General features: G+C 42.6%; 1 protein-coding gene across 1 annotated transcript in view; it reads right to left on the bottom strand.

Moving 5' to 3' along the window:
* DPYD (dihydropyrimidine dehydrogenase) overlaps window positions 1-27,010 on the bottom strand; it is a 320,182-nt gene that overhangs the window by 49,194 nt on the left and 243,978 nt on the right. The window contains exon 19 of the mRNA XM_062003807.1: window positions 10,825-10,967. Within this exon, the coding sequence (XP_061859791.1) occupies window positions 10,825-10,967 (143 nt within the window). The remainder of the gene's footprint in view (window positions 1-10,824; window positions 10,968-27,010) is intronic.

Raw genomic sequence — 27,010 nt, 5'->3', positions numbered from 1 at the left:
GGGGTGTTAGTAACGAAGCATTGCAGTTATTTTGTTACACCTCAAGTGAGTTCATCAGAGCTAAAGCCTCATTCCAATCATGTTTGTAAGTAATGGAGCCATGCAAGACAAGCTTGCAGGGTGAGAGCTCTGCCTCCTGTACAGCTTGGGTCCTCTCAAAAACAGGACAACGTAACACTGACGTAGTCTTGGCAGAGCTGAGCTGACATTGAGGCAGGGACCACAGATAAAGAAATAAGGATGCAGCAGCTGGGTGGCAAGAAGAGGCACACAGCTTGTGTTGAAGCCACAGCAGCCTCCCAAGATGGGCTGTGATGGAAAGCCTCCCCAGCACCAAGGAGATGGCTCCTCCTGCTGGCACAGAGACCCCAAAGTACTTGATTTTGGGGGGAGTGAAAGATAGACCTTTTTCATATGTTGCTCTCCAGCAACCTTGGGCAACTGTGAGTGGCCAACAATGACGGGGGAGAAACAAGTCTAGAATCCATTAGCCACTTATCAGATGAGGACACAGCGGGGGATAAGAGCACTGTAAGGGATCCTTCAGGAATGGTACTGATGCATTAATTCCCAGCCTACTCAAGTGTATTTTTCCTTCCCTTAAGTTCTTCTCTGCCAATTAATGTATCTTTGATCTAACTAGCTAAACTGGGTGTTTGGGAGTGGGAAACTGGTACTTATCAAGGGACCCCGAACGATGCAATTTTGCATCCTGTGTCTTTGAGAGAGGAAATGTGGAAGAAATCAAGGATTTTCAGAAGGCTCCCCGAGGTAATTGCTTGGGATTTTTTCCCTGTCAACCACCCCTAGAGAAATGGTTATATTTTCTTATCTCACTAAAGCATTCCGTCAGTTCTCGGAACTACAAAGTGGACCTTTATGCAGTAGGTGGGCGCACACACTGATAAAAAGTGCTGATGGTGATCATCTTCCCTAAGAAAACAAATATGATGCCACATGCCTTGAGCATTGAGGAGTGAGGGAAACAGCCTCACAATCAGCCATCTATAGCAAATTGTATCATTGTGCTGTCGATCTACAGAATGAACGATATCTTTGAAAGCAGACAAGCCAACTCCCCCTCGTGAACAGTCCAGTCACATATAGGGCCTCAACAGCTGTCTTTAAATTTACTTTGAATATCACTTCATATTTATTAATATCCAAAGGTCTTGCCTCTCTGTTGTGGAAAATGAAATCTTTCCATTCTGCCAGCAGTTCTACAGCTGCTGGTGCAGCAGCAGCACCTGTGCCAGGTAGATGTAGAGTTACTCGAGTCATTTCCATGAGCTGTATGCTCCAGCTCCTTCAAAGCCATTTCTAAAGCAGAGACCAGGTAAGTAATTCAGATCTGGTGCTTTCACGTTAATAATCATCAAGCAACACAAAATATTTAGTCAGAGGTTAGTAATGTCTGTAAGATGTTGTTTTCACTGAGCTAACCAACAGGAACGGCATCCTCTCTGTCCTCTCTGAACTGGAGTTGGTCCCTTACGTCATTTTTGGAAGGGTGCATTTGTCAGAAGTGAGCATGGTTCTAGGAAAGCATGCTTTTCAGAAAAGAAACATGTACTGAAGAACACATGGAGATGAGTTTCAGAGATACTGACATGTGCTGTTTGACAACACGGAATGCAGTGGCTCCGTTCAAGTTGAAAACCTCTGTTTTGCGATCCAAGTTACTCAGCACAAAAAGGTCAAAACTAAAATACGATGCAAAATGACAGAAACAACTACTTGATTCACCCAAATGATTTTTTCCTTTAAAAATGTTATTTCAGGATTTTGATTATCAGTTTAAACTGGAAAGCTTTTACATCCTTAAACTCCCCTGCGACAGAGTCACCATCTCCCGATCATTAGTAATACTCAGGTTCACTAATGCGTAACAGATCAGGGTAAAGCTCCCACGTTCTTAATCCCAGGACACTCTGAGTTGGACACAGCAGGGACTTGAACCCAGATCTGTTTTGATTAAATGAAATTTGTCAATGAAAAACAGCTTCCTCAAAGAAGTTTTCAACAATCTCTAATGAGAACCATCTACCGAGGGACATCCTCCTGCGACCAGAATTTTGAAAGCTGCAGATACCTCAGAATCAAACAGAAAAGCCATTTTTCCATTTTGGAACCTCAGTTCAGTCCTGCAATGATTAACCCCTCATACTTGTCAGTCTTTCCCCCTAGTACTCTCACATTTTATTTCAGCTAAAATGACTTTCATCCTTTATCAGCTTGCCCGTATGAATTTGTGCAGCAGCTGCTGTGTCCCTTGAAGAGTGAGATTCATGGGAATAAAATAGTTCTGACTCTCCAAGTCTGTCATGTCTCAGATAAAAACCCACTTCCACATTTCCTTAGGGATTGTTTTACCTATCTCTGTCCAAATAATAAATATCAGCAAGAAAAGCAGCAGCATAACTCAGATATCGAAGGAAGTTAAACCCTTTCTTAAATGTTCTGCCAGCTTCAGAAAAATGATTTCTCTGTTTGTTTCCTTCATTCAAATTGCATGGATAAAAGGACCTCTCACCAGCCAGATCAAGCTGTGTCAGGGGGCTTGTGTTGTAGCAGGAAAAACACTTCAAAAAGGCACCAGGGCTCATATTCCCAGATTGCTCCCTCCTTGCCAGCAGAAAAACAGATTATTCTGCCACTGGGGAAAATGGCAGATCAGCCACCAAAGCCCAGGCAGCCCCAGCCAAACTCCAGCCTTCCCCCTGCACTGCCTCCCCACTGCCTGCTCCCCCTCTCCTCCCTTCACTGCCAGCTACAGCCTCTGACTGAGAGACCAATGGAGCTGCAATGATGCTGATTTAAAATTTCCTGCATGCCTATTTTCTTTTGTATGATCCATAATGCTTCTGAGAAAAACTTCTCTGGCAGCAGAGCTCTGCAATCCTGAACGTTTTATGTTTTCCCTTCTTGGGAAACAAGCCCCCTGCAGTAACAATATGTATGATTGAAAAAAAACACCACCCCACAGGACATTCCCTAAGTAATCACTGGGGATGGCAGCAACAAAAAACCCCCCAGAATCTCAGCATTTTCCACTGTGCTTATCTTTCCTTCTGTTTACATTTTCAGATTCATCTTTCAGGCACCTCCACACTGGTACACAAGGGGAACTCCATCTACAACAGAGCTAGCTCTGCGTCTCAAAGCAACCTGAGCTGAGTACAACAACTTGCTCACAACTTCTGGAACACTTCAATAAACCTCTTTTGAAGAGCTATCTCAATATGTTGGTTCTACTTCATGCACTTTTGCACAAAACCTTCTTGATGTCAATTCCCACCACATGGTTTTATCTACAAGGAGGACAGCTCTGTGCTCGTTCACACAGGACAGCAGCAGCATGAATCCACATCAGTAGTGTGAATCCACATTAAAAATAGGAGCAGCAGTACTGGGTTTTGGCAAGACAAGCAGTAATATGGATTCTTGGGAGAGAACATGTTGTCAAAGCAATTGTTCTTCACATCTCCTCAATCACTAAGGTTCTCTTGTCAGTAGACACAGGGAAGTAGACACCTGAGCAGAGGGGATTAAGAAACAAACTCTGTTCCCAGGTTTAAGAGCTGAGAAGAAGTCCTCTGCAGAGGGAGTGACTGGCATAGGACAGCTTTGAGCCAAAGCTCAATTGAGACCTAATTGTTATTAAATAATTATTACCATTCACCAATAGTTAAACCTCCTTTGCATGAGAATCCATTATAAGAATGACAAATAGCAATTGTTATGGAATGAGCCTGAATTCACTCTTACAAATGTATGAAATAACAATCCTATCTATGCAGACCTCATTTACTAGTTGGTGAAATGAGCAGAAATAAAGGCAAGCTAAGAGATAAATCCCCTCAGCAGCTCCAAATAAACCTACTGCAAAAGTGCACAAAATAAAAGGCGTTATTAGCTTAGAGTCTAGCCCCTGACTTTACAGTGTGCTGATCTGAATGGTGCAACCTTTCATTAGAGGTGGCAGGATAATAAAAGTAAAAATCAATAATGAAAACATGTTCTAATTTGATACTGTTTTCCAACTCTAACCAAAAAAACTTTCTAGATTGCTTTTGTTTGACAAATTCTGATTTCCATTAAAAGAAATTGTCACAGAAAATTCTCAGTATCAATTAGCAACTTCCATCCCAAGCATCTGCAATGGAGCAAGCGTGGCAGTCCTCTAATGACTTCTTTTTATTAGCAAATACAGAGGACAGTTGAGAACAGGTTGAGTTTCTGTAATTAGCACTGAGCTAAGAAAAAAGCAGAAAATAATGACATGTTTATGAGAAGCCATGGCTTGAGTATGTCTGTCCCAACTCTCCTCTCTCTTTCACATCCATTTTTCTTTTGATTTTATGTCGACATGTTCAAACAGAACTTTGTTCCCTCCTTTGTTTCTGCCTGCACTGTAAATTCCAGCTCTGCAGAGAAGGGATGCTCCATTCAGCGCTGCATCCATTGAAGACTTTTTTTTTAAGAGCGTGTCTCTGTGAACAGCAGAGCTAATGATACCTGGCTTCCAGCAGCTCTGTGTCTCCTGGTTGGGTTCTCTGACATCTAATAAGGTGTGCCTGCCAATTAAAGCCTTTCCTGTGGCTGGCACAGTCCTAACAGCACTGTCCCATATGGATCCTCAGAGGTCTAATAAAGGTGAGCTCATCGCATGTTCACGCTCACGGTGACGGAATGCAGGTGTGCTCCCTCCTCTGACTCAAAACTTGTTAGAGCAAAATTCTATCTTCTGGCACATTTAAATGGAAATGGCCACAAAGTTCAAATGTGACTGAGGATACTCAAAAGGACACACAAACACATACCAAGTTTCTTTGGGAATACAGGCTAAAAGGAGCTATTTCTGCACAAGACTACACTTACCTCAATCAAAGGACTTACATCTGAAAAGCAGTTTTGCCTTAAGTGTTGTTTTTTTTCCTTAAAACTGTTGACTGATGTAAAGAGTCATCCCTTGAATCTCATCTTGTATCATTCTGATGGCCTGCCACTGCATCCAGCAATCTATTCTTCACTCACCAGTTTAACTGGTGAGAGAAGAATTAGCTCCAACATCTTAACTTCTCCATATCACAGACAGCTTTGTACAAAAAGGTTTGATTCTTTCTACTCCCTGAGATATAGCCTGCATCAGAAACTTTGTGGTGTTTTTCACTTTCCATACCATTATATGGCATAAACAATAATTCCTGGATGGGAGCTTTTTGGCCCTATCATAACTCAATTATCGGTGTCTTCACTGACTTGAACAGACACTGGGATGGGCTTAAAAGAGCACTAATTAAGGGCGTGGAGAACCAGCTCTGTTTTGTGTAGCCATTAAAAATGTGCAGAAATTTCATCAGGGATGATGAAAATTAAAAAAAAAACAATCCAGAACCCACCAAAATGGGGAAAACCATGAGAAATGATTTCAGCACACGCTTCCTTCATGGGGTTTTGTGGGGACTCTTCTTGAGACTGGGGTGGAGAAAATGGTTGCATCTAAATGTTACCACGTGCCATAAGGTTTATGACACTGTTTCTTTTCTTCCCTGTCATTTCAGTGCTTTGTTATTATTTTCTGATACCTAGGGCATTTTTTTTTACCATGCAGATGGGCTCCTCACAGGGCTTCATATTTGCACAAATACAATAGCAATGCTCTCCCATAGTTCAAGTCCGGCTATTTTGTGATGGAAAAGCTTGTTTATTCACACACAAAGGGCCATCCTGCTGCTCTAAAAGTCCCTCAGCTAAATGCTTCACTAAAAAGCCTGCTGAAGAAAAAAATAATCATCAAACTGTCCCAAATCCCTTGTGACTCTGGCTCCAAAGAGGTACCAACACGAATACTCCTTGCAAATGTCACAAGAAACACGTGTAGCCTCACAAAGCAAAAACCCATCACTATTGCTTCTTATCGTGGGCCATCACGCTTTGAGAGTGGTTTTGCTCTTCCTCAGATCCCTGAGATCTCATACACAACTGGTGTGGGGTGGGACAGAAAGGCACAGGGCAGACCCAGCACCACGGAGGCTCTGCCCCTGAGGTGGGGTATTTTCCCACCTTATTCCCCTGCCTGAGAAATGAGCAGGGGCACGGTGCAAGGTCCAGAGGCAGCAGGTGCACGTGGGCTGAATACAACACGGTGAAGACAAGAGCATAGAGACTTGTGGGAACACGTAGCAAGTGCTACATCCTGCCCAGGGCAAATGGGAGGCAGAGATGGGCGAAGGTGGTCCTGAAACAGGGCTCAGGGCAAAGCTATAGGCTGCTCTGCTGGGAAGCAGCATGATATGTGTGGACTATGTTGTTGCTACATACAGAGCCTTACAGACACCCCTGTTGTGTGACCTCCAAACTTTGTAAGAAAATAAACTTGTTTGAAAAGGACCCCATATTCTCTACTCATTAATGACCAATACTCAAGATTCACAAAAGCATTCCATACCAGAATATCATGTTAAGAGACTCTACCATGAAACAAGCATAGCTCAGAAAGTACTCCTTTGTTCTGACTCTTTTTTTTGGTTACATCTGCTAGAAATAATGACTACAGAATCTCTTTCAACAAAAGGTCATTTATGTCAATGGACAGAACACAGAGGATCAGATCACCTGCGGTAATTGCAAATTAATGCTCTGCTGCTAATGCATTAACTACAGAATATTGATCTACAATTGAATCATACAGGCCCCTGTGAAGTGATTTTTACTTTCATATTTTTACGCTTTTATTGCTTTTTCCATAATGCATTTTCTCTTTCCACTGGAATTTTCTGTAATTGTCTCCATTTTTAATTTCCTACAGCGAGGTGACTTTGAAAAATGTGTCTCTTTCAAAGCCCTGCAAAAACCTAACAAATCATCAATGTGACACGGTAAATCACATGCATGATGCAAAAGGTGCAAAAAAGTCCGATATACATCTTATTTTGATTAACTGGGGCTTTAAAAAAAAGCTTACTTAAATAAAAAAGCCCCAAACTTCAGGCTGACTGGAAGCCTGCAGTAACGAACTGCACCTCAGAAAGACACAGACATTTCTGCAGCATTTGGGGTGCAATGAGTGCAGGATTACTGCCATATATAATTATTTCTTTCTAATTTCATGCCTGTAATGCAAAGGGATCGGTGGATTTAGGAACCTTACAGAAGTAGCAGAGTGCTATGGAATCGCCTGAAGAACGACTGACATTTTCACTGTTTTAGACAAAAAACCACAAACCAAGTGGGGTCCTTTTGCAACTGTTTCTGAAGCCCATAAAGCGGAAGAATGCTCTGTTACATCCCTGTACAAAACTTTAATCCCAGCTACTGCTGACTACAATGTTCCACTTTGTTTTCTACAAGTGCTGCGAAACTTTCTTACACACAAACCTTCAGCGAGTAACGACAATAAGTGTTGCCCTCCATCCTCTAAAGGAGGGGTTAGGACACACTATGAATACTTAAACTCTCCCCTTAAACCATTCCCTATTATACTTGCTCGATACCACTTGAGGTGCTTAGAGCATATATCAAAATATGGCTTACCCCTGCCTCCTGACTCGCGTTCCTGAGCAAGATGATTTCATAAATGGAAAATAAATCCCTGTGTTTTGAAAATAAAAGCCACTGGAAATAATAATGGAGAACTGATTGCAGGTGAAATAGCTGCAGAGGAAAATATGATCTTGCATTTAATAGTGGCACATTTATTATTCATAAACCTCTTCTCTAAGAGATATGTCACGTTGCAATTAAATCAACTCACGTAAAGTCTTCATATCATCTTAGCCCATGAGCATCACCCTCTCACGGCAGAGAAGAGACGGAACTCTTGCCCAGGCAAAATGCTGGGAAGCTCAATGGCCATGCAAGTGCTGCTCTCCCAGGCTCTCTAGCTGGGCTCTGTGGACGGATCAACACAACCTGTCCTGCTCAGTGGTACCAGACCACATCAAATGCCATTCCCTACCCTTTTGAAGTAGTGCTAACAGGGAAGCACTCACACCATGTGCTGTGTGACAGGGCAGTGACAGTAGCACCCACTCCCAGCTTGGAGGCCACTGCTCATTCGGTACAGCTGAGCACAGAGCCCACTCCAGCACTGCCAAAGCCTGGGTTGCTCGTTTTCTGCCTCTGGATCTGTCATAAGGTGTCTTCATGTTCTGGAAATGTGAAGGAGGATCACAAAATGCACAGTATTGTGACAGGCCAAGTGTGTCTTCAGCACTACCTCCATCAGTGTCCAAAGCAGATACTTAAGGCTATGGGACGTGCACATAATTCCTCCAGCACAGTCTCAGCTTCCACCTGCTCACCTTGGGGACTTACTATGGAGTGAATCTTAATGAATCATTCAGCAGAACAATTCATTTAAGGTTATCTCCAAATTCTGTACTCACCCTGTACTTTGGCACTGAGAAAGCAGAAGTGAACTGTCAAAGCTGTTACAACAGGCAACAGAGTTTTTGACTGTTAAAGAAGGAACAACTTAGGCATGTGATACCAAGGACATGTGTGAGGGAGACTGGGATTCAGGGAAAGGTGTAGTGGACAGATACTTGTATGATCTTGTTAAGAAGGAAAACAACAGCAAAGGATTCTCATAATCCTAGCTAGGTTCCAAAGATGACCTGAGAAGATAAGGCTGTCATCTCCTGCCTATCACAATGTCTCTTGCCTGAGCAGCAAATAAAAGTGTCTGTCTGGTCCTGGTCAAGTGTGTTTCTTGTGAGACTGTCTATAGAGATTACTCTCCCTTTCATTTGCCTTTCCCAAGATGAGGGAAAGACTTATGGCCTGTAGTCACAATCCTGCACAAAGTTTACTAAAGGCTTAGTTTTAAATAGATGTGATTGAACCAGTTCAGACCCTCACCTACACAGCAGCTTTAGAATCCATTTACATCAGATTAGTTTAAATGACTTCCCTACTTTAGTGACACAGAAATAAGCCACTCAAACTGAGGACAGGTTTGATCTGGAGGAGTTTAAAATCAGTTCTAGAGATGATTTAAATCAAACTAGTGAGGATTAAGGACAAGAAAACTTGAGTTTTTCGCCATCTCTGGGAACAAAAACTGCTGAGAAGAGAAATTGTTCTGTAAAGGGCAGAAGACCAGCACAGATCCAAGTCGTTTCTGGAAGTCAGTTCCAGAGAATTTATTACTAAAAAAAATAATTAATGTTTTGTAAACCACTGTTTTTTTCTCTTGAGCACTGACTGGGATGTCTCCATTAAACTCTGTTTCAGAATTTCCCATTACCATTGGGGCAAAGCAACAAAAAAGGAAAGAAATGATGAAAAATAATCAGTGAGGTAGTCTACTCAAAGGAAAAGTGAATAAATGGCATTCAGTAACTTAATTTTTAGTCATCCAGAAGCAGATAAAGCAGATGCAGAACAGAAAATCATTCCACTCTACACAGTTCAGATCACGTAACATTACTACAGACAAAGCCATCAAAACTGCAGCTCTATGAGCAATAACACATGAAATGCATCTATAGCACTAAAAACATTCCCTTCACAAGTCTACTCTTTTTTTTCTAGACAAATGCTGCTCTGTAATTTCTACCATTACTTTGCCTTTACTGGAAGAAGCTCTCAGATCATCGTATAAGAAAGGTAGATCTTTTGATCAATGGGAAAAGATGAGTTTGAATCACTCTAATATAAACTTAAAAAACCCCCAGGAGATGGTACCAATAAACACAAAGAACATAATAAGTCCACAAAAAAGCAGTAGCCTTCTACTCCAGCTCCTAGATGTGCTCACTTCGATGGACACTGAATAAACCAATCCAACCAAACCACCGACTTTGCCTGTTTTGGGTTTTTTTGTTTTCCTGAGGCTTAGTGAACAAATGACTAATCTCACCATAGCTGTGCAGAAGGGACAGTCATGCTGCACCTAAACACATCAAAGTCAACTGGGGGAATGAATCCACTCCAGTCATCCCAATGGAGTGGCACAAAGCTACTATCCACATGACACACAGCTGCTGTTGCCTGTGATGGGAACTACAGACACAAAGGATGAGCATCTACCAGAATGTAATATACGATGCAATAATACACCAGCACCACTCACTTCCCCATCATCACTCTAACACCAACACTACAATGGTGCCCTGACATACCTGCTACTGCAGATAGGGGCTGATTTCTAACCGATTGCCTGGTGCCCACAATAACAGGCCACCAAAGCTTCCTTCCATGACAGGGAATAACTAATCACATCCATCTGGCCATGACCTCAAAACAAGCCATCAAGAAATGTAGACAGCCTCAGCTACTGCCTGCAACCCAGCACCTCACTCCAATGCAATGGGCTGCAATGCCAGCACCATGTGCAGAATCTACAGCTCTGCACTTCCTGTTCCAATAAATGTCCACAGATGCCTGGATAAATAGGGGTTACTTTAAACTGGCTCCCAGTGGGACAAAGGCAGTGCTCTTTGAAATCCCTCTCCCCTTGCTCTTTGCTCTTTATAGAAGACAAAAACCAAGAAAAAAAGGCAGATCAGACAGCTCGAGCTTAGTTCCTTGTCAACCTTGTTTGTATGGCAAGGGAGAGATGTTTAAAGTTTAAATCCTGCAAGTCAGAGAAAACAAAGTGGCTCATGGCTAGCCTTTTCCCAGATTGGTATTGTGGCACCCAAAGCCTGCCTTTGGCAAGTCTGAAGTGACTGTCTCTCAGCAAGGATCACGAAGCTAACCACAGTTCTTTTGAATGGAATGAACCCTCCTGTGTCCCAATGTTTGAAAGGTGGATACAGCATTGGTTTAACTACAGCTGCTGTAATTGAAATGTTTTAAAGAAAGAAAAAGTACCTGTAAAACAGAAGCTCCACTGTGCAGAAACTGGAGCCCGCTGTCCGCAGAATCGATGCCGCCGGTAGCCAGGATGGGAAAGCCCGGGAGAGCTCGGGCGATGGCAGACACGGCGCGGAGGGCCACGGGACGGATGGCGTTGCCTGCAGAGAACCACAACGGCCTGTCAGCAACGGCAGAACACACCCTGATGGAACCTGCACTCCCTCCTGGCAGGAACACTGGGAACTAACACCCAACTCTGAGGTGCAGAGGTTGTGTTCGTTTACAAGGTGATGTCAAGTGGGTTTCAAGTGGGATCAATACTTGTAGAGTGTTACGGATGCGGCTGAAAGGAACACTGCAGCAACATTGGATAAACATTGAGAAGCTGGCCTGAACACTTTGGGTGATGCTCAAAACAAAGACTAACAATGTCCGAGGCAGAAAGCAATACTTTACCATACAGCACTCTGTAGACAAAGAGATCTGTTTCTACATAAAGAATCAGGTTGACTTTTTTAATGTATCTGCTGTCCAAATATGAGGGAACATCTCATTTATTTATATCTGACTAAAAATTGTCTAAAAGCACCATTTCACATGACATTTCATATATTATTTAATATGTTTCCCCTTTGGATGTTTGTAGATGCACGTAATCCTTTAAGTAAGCCTCCTTTAACTATTAGCACAATAATCAGAGGCTCAGAAGAATAAAGCATATTCATTTATCGTTCTATCTCCAAGACTGGAGCTCGCCTTTTCAAATAGTGTAGAGAAGTTGAGTCAGACAACTCCCTGCTACACTTAGAGGAATTATGATTAAAGTCTCAATACACTGTGTCTGCAGTGCATCTGCTTTGGGCACATCCTGTTGATGGCATGCAAGCATTTAAAATATGCATACAGATGCTGCTCATTAAGTGATGGATGGCACAGACAGCTGACACTTTCAGCTATTTATTTCTTAGGGTAGCTGTGATTTCTCTAGCTAACTCTCATATTCTTAAAATTTCTACTGAATTTAGAGAACCTTTAGGATAAGTCTATGTTACCACTGGATAACAGTGCAGTGGTGTAAGAGGGGGCCATGTCACTCCCAGAGGAACTGGCTGCCTGTCAACCTGTGCAAGGAAGCGATAGTACCTTGTTGTTGTTGTTGTACTGTATTAGGTAACTTGGGGAAATATCACAACGTGAAACACTTCTGAACACCCTTCCTGGGTATTTGTATAAACTTTAAAGCTTTGACTTTCTGACAGAGCAAATAACCAAAAGAGAAGAAAGAAATAAAACCAATGCAGTGAACCAACTGAGAGGAAGAAGAAAACTCAATCAGAAAGTGTAGGAGAAGAGTCCATGCAGACACAGTAGCTGCTGCATCCCCACATCTCTGCTTAGATGCCTGACCAGCATCCTCATCTCCGTCAGACAAAACAACTTCTTTAATCCAAACAAGCTGCCATTCTTTCTCTTCCCTTCTTGAGACAAAAGCACTGCAGTCTGTTGGCTGGATTTTTAATCTAAGAAAATCTATAGTAAAAGACACGTTGCTTTTTTCAAGCAGCCCTGTCTCACTGAGACCAGCACCTTCCCTCCCCTCCAGTGTCCCCATCAGTGCTTCCTCTCAGGCAGAGCTTTACCAGTCCCCACGAAGGACCGACTGCCAGCTGACAATTCTGCTCTCTAGAAAGAGCCTCTGCCTTGCTCGTGCATCAGCCAAGATCTCCCTGGTCTAGCTGGAAGGGTCAATGAGGAGCACGATCCCACACAAATCCAGGTAACACAACCTGTCATGTCGTGCTTTAAACAGGACAGTTGCACTGTCAGTTTGCCAAGGAGCTGTTTTTTCAAGGTAATTTTCCATTTCAGAAGACTGAAATTTGGTTTATCTCAACCATTAGAAGTACTCTGTCTGCAGCTTACATTGCCTTTGGCAGCACATATCTGCCTCCCACTGTAACCCTGAGAGACAGCACTGCCCACACAGGAGACCTGTATTAGACACATCAGTCTTAAACACATTCATACCCAAAAGCTCATCTAAACCCTCTCCATTGACACTTGCTCTAGATTCCACACAATATTAACTTCTTGGGCAATGAAAACCTCTGCTGCTTCAGGACAGACACCTTCTCATCATATACTTAATATACCACCTCCTCCTTCTTCAATAGCTGATTTCTGCACCTGAGCAAAAAACAGCAGACTCACTATCTGATCAGACAGACTCTCCCACCTGCCACAGATACTCCAGATGTTCTTCCATGTCCACGTCAGGGATCAGGAATGCTTGCAGGCTTTACACAGATACTTCTTGCTAGTTTCACAAAGACCACATAGAGAAAAAAACGTTCTCAGCATATCAGCTTCCACTTGTATAAACGGGCAGTGTAACCTAGGATGTACTATCAGGATGTTTTGGTGAAAAATAGGGGTCTGTCTCGTAAAAATTAGAAACTTCATCAAAATTGCCTTTAGGAATTGGAGCTCACATCAGAATAAAGGAGCTGGAGCTGAACAGGAACCTTCCACAGAACACTAATGACTATTTGCCATAATTTGAGCTAGATGGATTGTAACGTGTCTGAGAGGAACAGAATGATCCTCTGAAAGAGGATGGCTGCAAGCATCCAAAGAGCAAATATTACAACTGAACTGAGAAAGTCTTGAGACCAAAAAAAACCTGGAACCATGCTGATGGCTCTCACAGATTTATTTATGAAGCCTTTTCGAGGGCACATGGGCCAAGAGGCTACACAGCCAAAACCACTGAAAATTATCTCGTAAAAAAACACTGGTTCATGAAATTCTTTAAGTATTCAGTGTCTGAAATCAAGGCTACAGGTAAGCACCAGACTTGCTATATTGCTTTCAGCCACTGACACTGCTGCTCCAGAATCTCCTTGTGATGAGGTAGTTACTTTTCAGAAAGGTGAAAGAACATAGATGCTGGTAACTCTCAAATAATTTACTACAGGGAAATTTCTTCCCAATCTGCATGAGTTAAAAACTGACACCTGCCTTGAGGCATGGAGGCTTGTATTCTTTTAACCCCAATATAACTCTGAGAGTTTGCATTCAATCAGTTTTTAAGGCTTATAGACTCTTGACCTTAATGATACCTTCTAGCAAACAGTTCCACAAGAAAATATGTCCAGAATATAACTGTCCCTTTCTTTGGTCTTGATTACATTAGCCACCTTCTCACTTAAATGACCGTCTCTGTACAATGGTCAGCAGAGGAAGAGGAGCAAATGACAGTTTACTTAAGGTTTCAGCACAATAGGTAATCAGAAAGGCCTTCGTTCATCCCAAAGAAATCAAGCATATGATTTGATGAGGCCTGGCAGAGATGGCAATGAGACTCAGAATTTATTATGGAACATAGGTACTTTTTAGCACTAGCTCCACTTGATATTCATAATACGAGTTAGTACTTGTATTTGGTGATTAGTAAATTAGTGATAAATTGGTACGGTCACCAAAGTATTCCATTGCTCTGCAATTCACCTAAACGGATTTAAAAACATTTCAGGAGTGCTTCTGATGAGAGTAAATAAAAGGCTCTAATGACAATCAGGGGCTTGACTGAGGTGTCACTATCATCCCAGATTTTTTTCCCTTCAGTCTGCAGAACAGGGACCAAGCGCATCAGAAGCTGCAGCTCTTCTCTCTTTATTCCCCTTCTGGAACAAAAGCTGTTGGTCTGGAAAGCTGTGTGATTTACTTGTGATAGGGATCCTACTGCCTAATGAAAAGGTGAAACAACCATCTAGATTAAAGCCAGAAAAAAAGGAGAGAACACAAACAATAGTGATGCTATTAAAAAAAAAGGTAACTAATACAAAAAACCCAACCCAAATGAGCACTGAATTTGACTTAAGAGTCTCTAATGTTTTTTGCACTTTCATATTAGCACCACAGGAAGGTAACGAGTTCCATTACAGACGTTTGTGGAGAAGGATTTTTGAAGAGATTGAAATAAAGGAGGTTTAATGCCACACTTTAAAACAGGTGCAAGTAGTAGTGGGAATTTGCAGAACGCTGCCTGATAAATCCAATGGTATTTAAGAAGCTGAGGATCAAATCCAGCATGCATTTGAAAGACAGCTCACATGCTAAAAAATCAGCATCTACCACACACTTAGATAGTTGGGACCTTTAATTCCACCAGTTAAGCACCTGTAGCTGGGGAAACTGCTCTCTTGACAGCAGCATTCCAGCTGCTGCCAGATGCTGGATGTGGCTATCATTTACCTTGCTGCAAAAAAATGGTATTCAATAAACAAAGTCCATTTATCCAGACCTCAAGCAGAGGAGAGAGATTTGAAAACAAAAGGCAGACAGAAAAATACCTGCTGGAGATGACACGCCACTCTATGCTGAAAACCACTCTTTCAAGTCTCTCATTAATTATGGAACAAATGCTTGCTATTATATAAAGATTTAAACAATGAAATAATCATATGATGCAAAAGCTCCTGACAATTCTCTTGCCTTAAAACAAAGAGCTTTGGGTTTCTTTTGTAACTTTTTTTTAATTAATAAAACGTCAGAGTTTTGGTGATTCTCAGGGACTGCAGCCAAGAAAACTCCAACCGGCAAAACACGTGAAGGAGAAGCAGGACATATGTCAATCAAATGTCTGTCCCTGATCAGCACAGGTAGCCAGAGTTGCCCTTGTCCTCTGAGGATAGCAGATTGATGACAAACTGATGAGAGATATTACATCTACCTATTTGATTGTTTATTTTTCCTTAGGAAGTAAGAAGCCCTTCACCAATGCCAGAAGACATATGTATTGTTACAGCTTCCTAAGTCCTTGGAGTCCCTAGAGGACTCGACCCTGTCAAGCACGGAAAATGTTCACTAGATTGAGACCTGAGACCCAAACTTGATAGGTTCTTCAAAGAGAAGCCTGGCATTAAGCTTCAAGCAACCCAGTAGCTATGGAAGTTCCTAAAAGAAAGAATTCAGATCTTCTTGACCCCAGCAATCCACCAATGGAGGGCGGGGAGGGGAAGTCTCAGAAATCTTGACTACTAGGCTACATTCTTGCTTGCAACACATTGCACCAACATGGTAGTTTAAAGGCTCTAACACATATTTGCAGGAGCTGTAAATAGGCCTTTAGGTGAAGATGATCCAGGTCCATTAAAGAACAGCCAATAGAACTCAGGTGAATCAATTCAGACTGACCATACCAATCCTGGACCTTGAAACAACCGGAGTGAACTTTATCCAACTTGATATTAACAAAAGAAGTAGATGTAAAAGGGAAGCAAACTCTCATACCTTTGGTTAGTAGATGACTTAAAAGCAAATTTTTGTATCTATGGTTACTAGGTGGAATAGAAGTGAATTTGGGTTACAATTCTCCCCATTCTGTGCATTGTGAAGAAAAACTAATTCTTACTTAGCATTACATTGCACCGCAGTTCTTTACAAACTGGATATCAGATTTAAACCACAGGGCCTAAATATTACAAAGAAAAAATAGCTGATACATTGGTTTTGATTAATAAATTACTGACAAAGCCTGTGCTGCCAAAAAGAAAACAAATTCTAAAATCTTAGCGACATCCCCCTTGTTCCCTCTGCAAATACATTCTCAGAAGCCAGCTAACGTTGGTTAAAATAACAAAGCTAATGACTAAAGGAGCCAATAACAGCAAATACCAGACTTGGGTGAAAAAGCATTACATAAGGGGACGGGTCTGGGAAAGTTCAGGCACTGTAGGTGATCAACCCAAAGCTGCAGGCAGCGACTACATAAGAAAGTTTAGGGATTAGGAAAAATAATAAACCAGAGAAAAACATAACCCTTTGTTAGGGCATTTTCTGCATAACGTGTACGCTGCCTAGCGCTGGTGATCAAAGTACTTTACATGCGTGTCACCAGGGTCTGCACACAGTGCCGGGGGCACGGCATCCCTTCCGACGGCAGCTCTCCCACATGTGCTTTCCGCCTCCCACCTGCAGGTGGCCACCACAGGCTGCGCTTATCAACCAGCTCATTAGCGACGCCCGCAATGCTGTCATAGCCAGATAATTAGCAATTTATTTAAATAACCAATTTCGGTGGAAATAATTGCCACGGAATGCCCTGAACCTACTTTTTATAAACTATAATAAAAGTGTTAAGATAATCCCTGACATTTGCAAATGCCATTAGTTCACCTTTCCTTTTGATAGTGCTATGGCATTATGTTTAAACAATTACCCGATAACGCGGCAGTTTAATGAAACACTGTAGCAGGCACATCCTTCAAAATGGCCAGAGAATGCATTTATATGCAGAAGAAAACCCAGTGAATAGACATGTTTAGAGAGAAAGACTATCCACAGCTGCTAGGAGGTCCACACATGGGGAACACAACGTTCTCAGAAACATAGCAAGTGCCCAAAGAGTAAGTTCAAGATGGAGCTCGCTGCAGCTTTCCTGTGCGCAGCTCAGCACTTCTCAGCATCCAGAGAAGACGCTTCTCACTGCTCCCTGTTTCACAGCCTGGTCAGTCCTCCAGTCCATTGCTACCCACACATTAATAACCATTCGCCAAGATCACCAATAATGACTTACTATTTACTCAAGCTCTATTTCCAACTCTAACTTTTAATTATTCATGTACCCAATGGAACATTCCAGGGCATTTCCATCTCAGGGGATGTCTTTACAACAGTGAGCCTGCACCTTCGAAGCAACGGCTGTCTAACAGTTCACTCGATCGACAATTTGTAAAGGGTGATGCGCCAACACTACCAAATCCATGGCAAAGGTTCTGCTGACTGCAGTGAAGTCAGGGCTTTAAAGTCAATGATTCTGCAGATTTGAAACGATATCTGTCTCGCTCTGCCACTGTTGGCTCTTGAAACCAAATCGACTGGCTGCACCCGACTCATTTTTGCTAACATATTGTGACTATCTATGACATTTATGGATTGAAAAAGCGATGGTGTGTTAATATTTTGTCTGATAACTATTTCCTCCTTCCTTTTTATTTCAAAGCTTACTTCTTATTTGATTCTGGTTGGGATACTCAGGGGTTTGAGTCCAGCCTGTGATTGGAAAAAAAAGAAATAATCATTTTGCTTCATTATTCTTTCAAAAAATACTTGGGCCTAATACAAACAGAAATAAATGGTGGAACTTTCATAAGCACAGAGAAAAAAAAATCAGTGTTCTTTTAGGATTTAATTTTACCATTTTAGAATGGATACCAATGATTATTTATGCTCTTACAGCTGAAAGTTCATAAAATCACCAGAGTTCTCATTCAATAAACGTTTAGCAGCCATCAGAGACTTCTCTCAATTAAAAAGGTTAGAATCAGAGAGAGTGGGGGAAAAAAAAGTGAGTTTTTCTTATCTGTAAATATGATTTATCCAGGAAGGCCTGAGGGAATTCTCACTCATATCGAACTTCAGTAGAAAAACCAAGAGGACAGATACAAATCGTTTTGCGATTGCTGCAAGAGCTGGTTAAAGCCTTTCTAACAAAGCCATTCTCTCACTGAAATCTACAGATCCACTACAAATCAATACTTCTGGTGATCTGCATGAAACCCAGCAAAGTATTTTCTGTTGCAATTTATCAGATGGTCATTATTTCATTCAAGCTTTCTGCTTTGGCTGCAGTTGGAGCTGGATGTTGTCTGACAGCATTCAGTTGGCTCCTTATGCCCTTTCCTCTTCCCAACTGCTTTGCTATTGCTCCCCATCGCGACTTAGAGCCCGAGTCACCTGGTTTGGTGCGTGTGCTGCTGAAGGGGGTCTGGCATCTTTTGCACTGTACTCCTGCTCTGGGTAAGTACAAAACTCGCCTTTTACCAAGACATTGGTAGGACTAACAAAGCAAAACAATGATGCAACAGTAATGACAGAACAATAAACGTAGTGCCAATAACCGAGGTGTGGTCCCAGTGAAACACAAGGAAAAAGACATGTGAATCAGACCAGCATAAAAGCCAAGGGACAGTCCATCTAAGAAACATCACCCACAGTTACCAGACAAGACCGTTGCAGCCATCACAGAGGGACAAATGAGTTCCTGCCAAATCCTGCAGGACAAACCTTCCCCCCTGAAAGATGTGAGTGCTTCACTTAACATACGGTAGGTCTCGCTGCCCATTTATTTCGGGGCAGAGACAGAGGTGTTTAACTCAAAGTCTGGTAGAAGTGGTTGTGGCTATTTACCCAGAAGCTTACAGATTTGTTCAAAGGCAGCCTGGCCTCTGTCAGCCTCAGAGGCAGTGCTGCCTTTGTTTGAGCTGGTTTTAACCTCCTTAACAACAACAACTACCATGGTCAACATGACCCCAGTGCCAGGAAGTGGGAGGTGCGTGTGTGCCTGCGTGGCAGTGCCTGTCCTTCAGCGCACACAGAGTTCCATCCGTACAAAGGCCACTCAGGCTGTCTAGGAACACAATGGGAGAGTGGTGACTGGCTGCTGAGCAGGGAGCTGAGGCTCTTACAGGGTACTTACAAATAAAAGCATTACTGGAAAAAGCAGAACAACAACTTTGCAGGTTATTTGCAAAGCCTGAAGCATATCTTGTGCTGTTTAGTAATCACTCACCTAAGAAGTCCATTTTGGGAAGGGAAGCAGAGTTTATGGGAGTACAGCAAGCTAAAGCAGCCAGATCTAGAGAGCTAGAAAGCTCAGATGAAGTATTTCCTTCTCCTTTTGCGTAACTCAGGATCATTCTTATCCTATTTTAAGGTTTATCCATTTTATTTTGTCTACTTCCCTATTTCAGCTATCTCACCCAGTTGCTACTATGCAGTCATACACAGCTTCATGTGAGGATGTATTTGGATCTATTTACAGATACAGAAAACGTATCAAAAATACGATGGCACGGACACAAAGTTTTTGTGAAACAGATGACTCAGTCTCAGCAGAAATCACTGTATTTGCCTGTGCAACACTGTGTGTGTCTACACACACACATCCACCATACCATTATTACACATCCATATGATCTGTGTGAGTATATATATATATACACGCACACTCAGTAGATACATTTCCATATTCACATATACATAAAACAGTGGATGACACGTCCCCTGATAAAACCTGTTATTTCAACACTTCAAGTGAAAAGTGTTAAAATAAATGGCTCATCACATACAATGTGTTAAAATAAATGTTTATTTCAACACCGTGTGTATCATAGCCACTTATTTCAACACTTCCCGTTCCTCAAGGCTCACACAACCACGAGGAGGAGAATTGATAGCTATACCTAAGGTAGCTGAAGCACACAGCCCTACTCATCTGTTTGCCATAGGATGAGTAGGAAGTTCCTTGACACATTTTTTTTCCTCTTAGCAGTAAATGGAAGCTACCTACCTTGACTGTTCATGGGGATCTGCGTGTGCCTGCAAGCTGGTGGGCTGTATCATCATTTGGAAAGAAGAAGGGTCATACCAGAGTCTGTTGAGATATTTCAAAAGCAAGCTGCTGCTGCCAGGGCAGGGTTGGGAAAAGCAGCAAAGTATGGGGGGGGGGTGACAATTTGGGTCTGCAATTTTGGAGTTTGACACAAAGGCATCTGGGCAGATAGAGACTCACGTGAACAAGAGCAAAAACGAGAGATGTCCGTACTGAAGGCTGAAAGGGATGTGATTTCTGCATGATCAGTTACAATCTGGTGATCAGATTAGCAGTTAGGAGAGAACACTGGGGTTCTTGCACTATCCTGCTGAAAATAATTTAATGGGAGGATTCTTCAGCTCCCAAGACTTGCTTTATTTATTCTTAATACAGAACATGAAGGAATAGTGCAGCAGAAGCTTTCCAACTTTAGATGGTCTCTAAAGCACAAATACATTAATTAGGATCTTCATGTTGGTGCATTTAGGTTAGTGTCAACATCTGAACTTGCTCCTACAAGCTGAGCTCGGACATGATGTTATATACCAGCGTTAAACTAGCATCAGCTTCCTCCTCTGACTTCTTTTGGGAGGAAAGCACAAGAAGCTCTCATTCTGTGGTAGTTCCCACTGAATTACTTGGAGGACACTATGCCTTTACAAATCAGTCTCTAAGGGACAGAGGTAGGATGAGGATGAAGACATTTAAATCAAAACCTCCACAGACTATGAGTCTCCTCAGAGCAATATTTACTGCTAACTTTCCTGCAATGCTTTCCTACAGCCTTCCTCCTTTGACACACTCTTAAAGCGTGGTTAGATTGCCTAGGCCAGGGTGGCCTTAAGAAGATAAACACTTGGCAGGGGTTCGCTTTTCTTTTTCTTGTACATTTTCTGCTCTGGAGTTACAGGTCTCTGTGCTGGTCTGGACAGAGCAGAAACTCACAAATTAAACTGATGAAAAGTTAGTGAAGACTTTGCAACCAAAACACCCTGTCAGATGACTGTTTACACCTAGACAATGAAAAACCAAGACCAGAGTTTCATCAGCCCACAAATACATTCACTGCCTCAAGCCAAGCCACTGTACAGTGTTAGTTACTTCCACTCAAACACCTCTCCTCCTGTAAAGTTATCTTCCCCCAGTGTCACCTTTAGCAGACAAAACACTACAGGCGTTTTGTAGCAGAACACAATGAAAGTTCTCCAGACAAAAGACGTGTTTTCACCTTTTCACTGTCTGCAGATGTGATTAGTTCTGGAAAGGGGAGGTATCACCACCCCTCTGAAGGCACTGTGGGTTATAAGATTGGTCCTCAAAAGCTGGCAACATGTAATAAATGTGCTTGATTCCAAAACGTCAGCTCCAAGGATGGCAGGTGCTCACAAAACAGCAATAGTGGAAATATTTGGCTAATCACTCCTGTAGACATTAAAGCCCTGTATGACAGAAGAACAGCACTCCCTACACAAGAACCCTTCCTTGTGATGAGGGTTTGATAAACAGATACAGCACTTTCTAAATATTTACTTCCTCACACGTTGGTATTTTTGTAACGAAATTTACATGACAATACTTAGTTCTCCATAAAAGAAAAGGACCTCCCCAACTCCAACAGAGAGGTGATGATACCTTGGCTGCTCCTGGATGACCACTTTAAAGAAAGGCTTTTTCTTCCATCCCTTCTTTTTAATAGTTCACAATTACTGGAAGTTTCACTCCATTTCTTTAGCTGAGAGTGTAGAGCAACTGGAAGAGTTAAGTTTGCCTTAATGGAAAGCAAAGTAACGGCATGTCCATGCTGTGAAAACTATTTGTGGCATAAAGGAAGCACAAACCCCGTTTGCAGAGGCCTCTACCAGCTCTGGATGTATTATCGAGGGTTGGCAATTAAAACATGGTTATACCATTCCTGCTTGTGACCAGCCACACAACTCAATGCTGATTTCAAGATGAAATTATACACCTGCATCATAACTCTGCTCTCTGCATTAATAAAAAATAACAGCATTAATAGGCCTAAACACTCATTTGTTTGATGCATTCAGAGCAACATGAGGGGATGTGAGGGAATTTAGTGCATTGCTCTGTCAGATCATTTTAATTGTTATCCAACGAGGGCAGCTCAGAGGGTGAGTAAGGGACTAAATTTATGTACTTACTCATCCCCTCGGCTTCTACTGAAGAAAAACGGCAGCAAAACAACTCCTAAACTGTATCCACTGGTCTTCAGTGATCAAAGTAAAGGCAAATTAACAGAGAGCTAGGGGCCCACAAAGCCTTTGTTGATCTTAAAATACTGATGAGGACACACAGTGCTGCTGCTCAAATTGGGCACGCAGGCAGCGCTTTCTAGGAGAGGACATCCAAATGCTGTACCACGGTGTCGTAGCCTTATCTTATAGAAGAGAAGAGGTGCAAGGGGAGGCCTAGAAATCTGTGTGTGAAGAGAGCATTTCCACCTGAGCAGGAGAGGCAGCAGCCACCCCTCCCCACCACAAATCCCTTGTCACGTGTCCCAGGATGGCATATTGTGCTTTTCTCTCAAACTGCTGGCAATTTAAAGGATGCCTTTTTAGAAGTGTGCTTTGTAAATTAACTCCAGCAGTCTCCTCTTAGAAGTAAATTGCAACTAATGTCCTGGGCACCTTATTCTGTGCATTTCCATGGGTTAGTTTTTACGCCCATTCAAACCAGAGCCCCAAGCACGGGAATATGGCTCTCTGCAGAGCAAACAGGACTGCTGACTGTTGCTGTCACCCACAAACAAATCACCTTCTCCTTCCTGTTTTCCCCTGATCTGAACTGAAGCCTATCTGAAGGAGTGGATTCATTCTGGGGCAGTGCCTTTGGGCAGACATGGGTTGCTTCCCCCTTCTTCTCGGTCATGCACAAATATCAGGAATTTTGAAGGTTATTTTAAGCAATCAACGTACAAATGAAAACGAAGAGAACCCATTTGCATGAGCCATCACTGACATAATGCAGTGTGTGGAGAGCTCAAAGAGGAAGGCTCACAAAGGCATAAATGTTCCATGTGAAACTCTAACACATCTGTTCAGCACTGAAAAGACAGCATTTAAGTCCAAAGCACTAGAGAGCTGAGACAAGTGCATTTTTGGAATCAAAACAAATGCTGGTAATTTAAGAAAATACTATGAAGCACACAAAGACCCTACAATGCCATATGCTGCACAATGCATCTGGTAATCAATTTAGTGTATATGCCAAATTTACTAGGAGCCCAAATAGGCTTAAGTTCTTTATTCAGAAATTCAAAAAGTAAACTACAAGCATTACAAACATGGTGCTCTTACAATGAGGAAAAAAGTGGATTTTTTATTTTACTTACAGAACACAAATAAAAATTAATCTCCTAAATTATATCCCATAAGGAATGCTTGTCCAAGCTTCGCTTTTGATCAACAGCATTCACAGACTCACAGTTTCAGGACACGGCCTATACTGCAGTATAAAAGGGAAAAAGTATTGTACACTCAATGTTTATTTCTATTTTGAAGGTCTGAAGTCACGAAGGTTTTGTGCTGTCATTTGTGATTCTATACACAAGACATTACTGAAGATGCCACCAAACACAGATGTACCAAGCAACCTTGCATGTATTGTGGTCCCAAAGCAAATATGAATCCACAGCATTAAAAATACAGTAGAAATCCCCCACTCAAGTGGACAGTACCGCCTATAAACCCAAAATAAATGGTGTACGATAGTGGTTTCCAGCCTTTGGTTACAATGTCAATGCAGAGACTCGAGTTAACTCACCAAGCTCGATCTTGCTTGCCAGAGCATGCTTGTCAATATTTAGCTCCCAAGGAGCATGTCACGAGTCTTTACAAAAACTAGCCTAAACACAAAATACTGCAGCAGCTGCTGTGATCCTTTTCCTAACGCCGAGATTACAGTGCTGAAATTTGTTGTGGGCCGTTCAAACCAGAAGATGTGTGCCACATACCTACTGCAACAGGAGTATGAGAAAGCGCTACGGGATTGCAGTGCTGCTATCAGGGCTTGTTAAAATACAGAAAAACACCAGATGCTTTACATTAACTGATTGGAAGATATCTTAATGACAAGCATACAAATATCAGCTTCTCCTGTGGTGTCAGATTAGAAAAGGGACTGGGTTAAAAATAAAATACATCTGTGTTCTCAAAAAGAAATTTAAACTGCACCAGAAAAAAAACCTGAATCACTTACTTGCCTGAGCACTGGGATTTCACACAGAATGTAGGCACACACTATCCTGGGCATTGCACAGACGTGCCCAAAGTGAGGATAAACTAACCTCAGGTTTCTGATGCAGTGAATGGAGTGAGAAAGGGACCCCCTCTGAAAATGCCCCTCTCCTCACAGACACCAGGCAGAAGCTTAACAGTCCCCTAGTGAAGCACGTGAAGTTTGGTGGCACGAGCCTCAGCTGTGCTCGGTTGGCACACTCGGTGTGCTCACAGTTGCCCATCAGATCTCCCATAGCCAGTGCCAACCAACAGCTCCATCTTAGCAAGTCCTTGGCGTCTCTGGGGAGAACCTGGCTCTGTGTCTGAGAGCCGTCCTGGGAGCACTGGCAACTCAGGAAGGCAATGCAGTTCCAGCTTAAGCAGAAGAGATCACCACTACTGCCTGCCTTCTCTGCCTGGCAAGGAGCACCCTTGGCAAGCGCTCCTGATGCATAGAACTTATCAGGGCCTAGAATGAGAAGATTTCTCTGAGTACTCCCTGCTAAAATCTCTTGAGTGGTCATATATCCAAAAACTGGTGAAAATACTGTCAAAGCCGGTGTATTCAATAGGCAGGCAGCTGACATGGCATTAACAGTGTAAGCATAGCGACAGCTGACAAGGGAGTAAGATAAGCTCAGCTCAGCCCAATCGTGGACTGGAGTGAGCATACATTCCTTTAAAAACCAATAGGTCACTCAATAGGGCCATGAAACATATATAAACGGCCAGACACAACCCTAACACAGCTAACCACGTCCTCATCTGCACACCTGCTTGCAAGAAAACCCCACAGCTTTCTCCTCGTTTTGAGTTGCCTGCAACAAAGTTCTTTCCAGCATCATCCTTACCTCAGTGCTGAGTCAGGCATGCCATCACACATTTTATGGACAGATCTCATGTCATCAACAATATCCTCTCTATAGATCTGCCACCGCTGCATAATGGATTTCTTGTCCTGAAGCAGTGGGACACTGTGCTCAGCAGTCCTCACTCAGCTCTCAACCCAAATACTGGCGGCTCAGTGCCCGACTATGAGTGCCTTTGGGGATTTAAACAGGCCTTAGCAAAGATAGTTGGACAGTGCATGTTAACAGGGAAGGCATTTGCAATTACCTGGCAACACAGAAAGGGCAAATTGATCATCAATTGGAAACCAGAATTGCTACAGCAGGTAGTCTGGAATATTTTGTAGCATGGGTTTGTATATCCTGGGTGTGAGGATATGTATCTGCATAGCTCATTCTACACAGTGGTGTGCTCGCATGAAAAAGCACATTGAAATGCAGATCTCTTAGCTGGCTACTATATGTTAGTTACATCCTTTTGAAAGGTAGAAAAAGAAATATGTCCTGATGGTTGTTATTGATGGTTGTGTAATAAATGCTTCTGGCCATAACTCACCAGGGATGATGTAATGCCCAGTAAAACACGGACCCAGGATCTACCCAGTTAAACAAATCTGCTGCATTTTGTGATCTGTATTTTATGTGTGAAGCTGGCATTAGGATTTATTTGTCATTCAAGCAGGACACTAAAAAACACAGAATGTTAGCAGGATTTGGGTGCATGAAGATGTATTCACTGGGGTGAGTTCAACATAAATCACAGTGGTTGAACTTTCAAAGGCTGCTCCTGTACACAAGCAGGACAGCACCAGCAACAACCACGTTAGCATGTCCTCTGGGTGCTGCTGGATGTAAAACCTTGCCCTAGGTTTAAAGTTGAACCAAGGATTATTTATTTTTCTTCCTTTTTTTTTCCCTAAACCCCCATATCTGATTGTCAGAGTATCCTGCAACTGGATTAACCTGAGCAAGCACAGCTTCATGTAACTGTGAAACCTTCTCTTCAAGCCGCTTCCTGACACATTTCTAAAGCACATCAATGCAGTGTTTGGAGGTGGGAGCCCCAGCCTCCCAGAGATGCCTACAGCACCGAGACTGCCCAAGCTACTAAGGCAGGGGGAGGAGGCAGCAAGCTGAGGTGTATTGCCAGCAGCAGTACTGCCCTTGTTAGTGTTGCCTGAGGTTGTTGTGGCCCAAGTGCAGGACCCAGCCCTTGGCCTTGTTAAACCTCATCCCACTGCCCTCAGCCTCTAGCTCCAGCCTGGCCAGAAACCTCTGAATAGCCTTCCTGCCCTCAGGCAGATCTACACGCATACCCAGCTTGGTGTCACCTGCAGACTGACTGAAGGTGCGCTCAATTCCTCATCCAGATCATTGGTGAAGATGTTAAACACATCAGGCCATATCACTGAGCCCTGGGGAACACACTGGCCAACAACTGGATTTCACTGCATTCACCACCACTCTCAGGGCCTGGCCATCCAGTTAAATATACTGTATTTTAAATTCTGCCTTTTTTTTTAAACAAATGTGTTTTTAAACCCGTTTCTATTCTCCAGGTAAGATGAGCATATGTCCTCCACTGAATATAGATGGGCTCTACAACCAGTACGTGCCACTTGGTGACTACACTGAATCAATATGCAAGGTAAGATATGGGAAAAAAATGAACATGCTTAAGACACCCCAGGTCAGTACTCAGGGGCTTTAACCTCTGCTGATACAATTGTTAATCA

The sequence above is a fragment of the Colius striatus genome, chromosome 10, assembly GCF_028858725.1.
Source record: "Colius striatus isolate bColStr4 chromosome 10, bColStr4.1.hap1, whole genome shotgun sequence".
NCBI classification, from domain to species: domain Eukaryota; kingdom Metazoa; phylum Chordata; class Aves; order Coliiformes; family Coliidae; genus Colius; species Colius striatus.
Note: the sequence above shows the minus strand (reverse complement) of the source record. Positions and strands in the feature narration are given on the sequence as shown.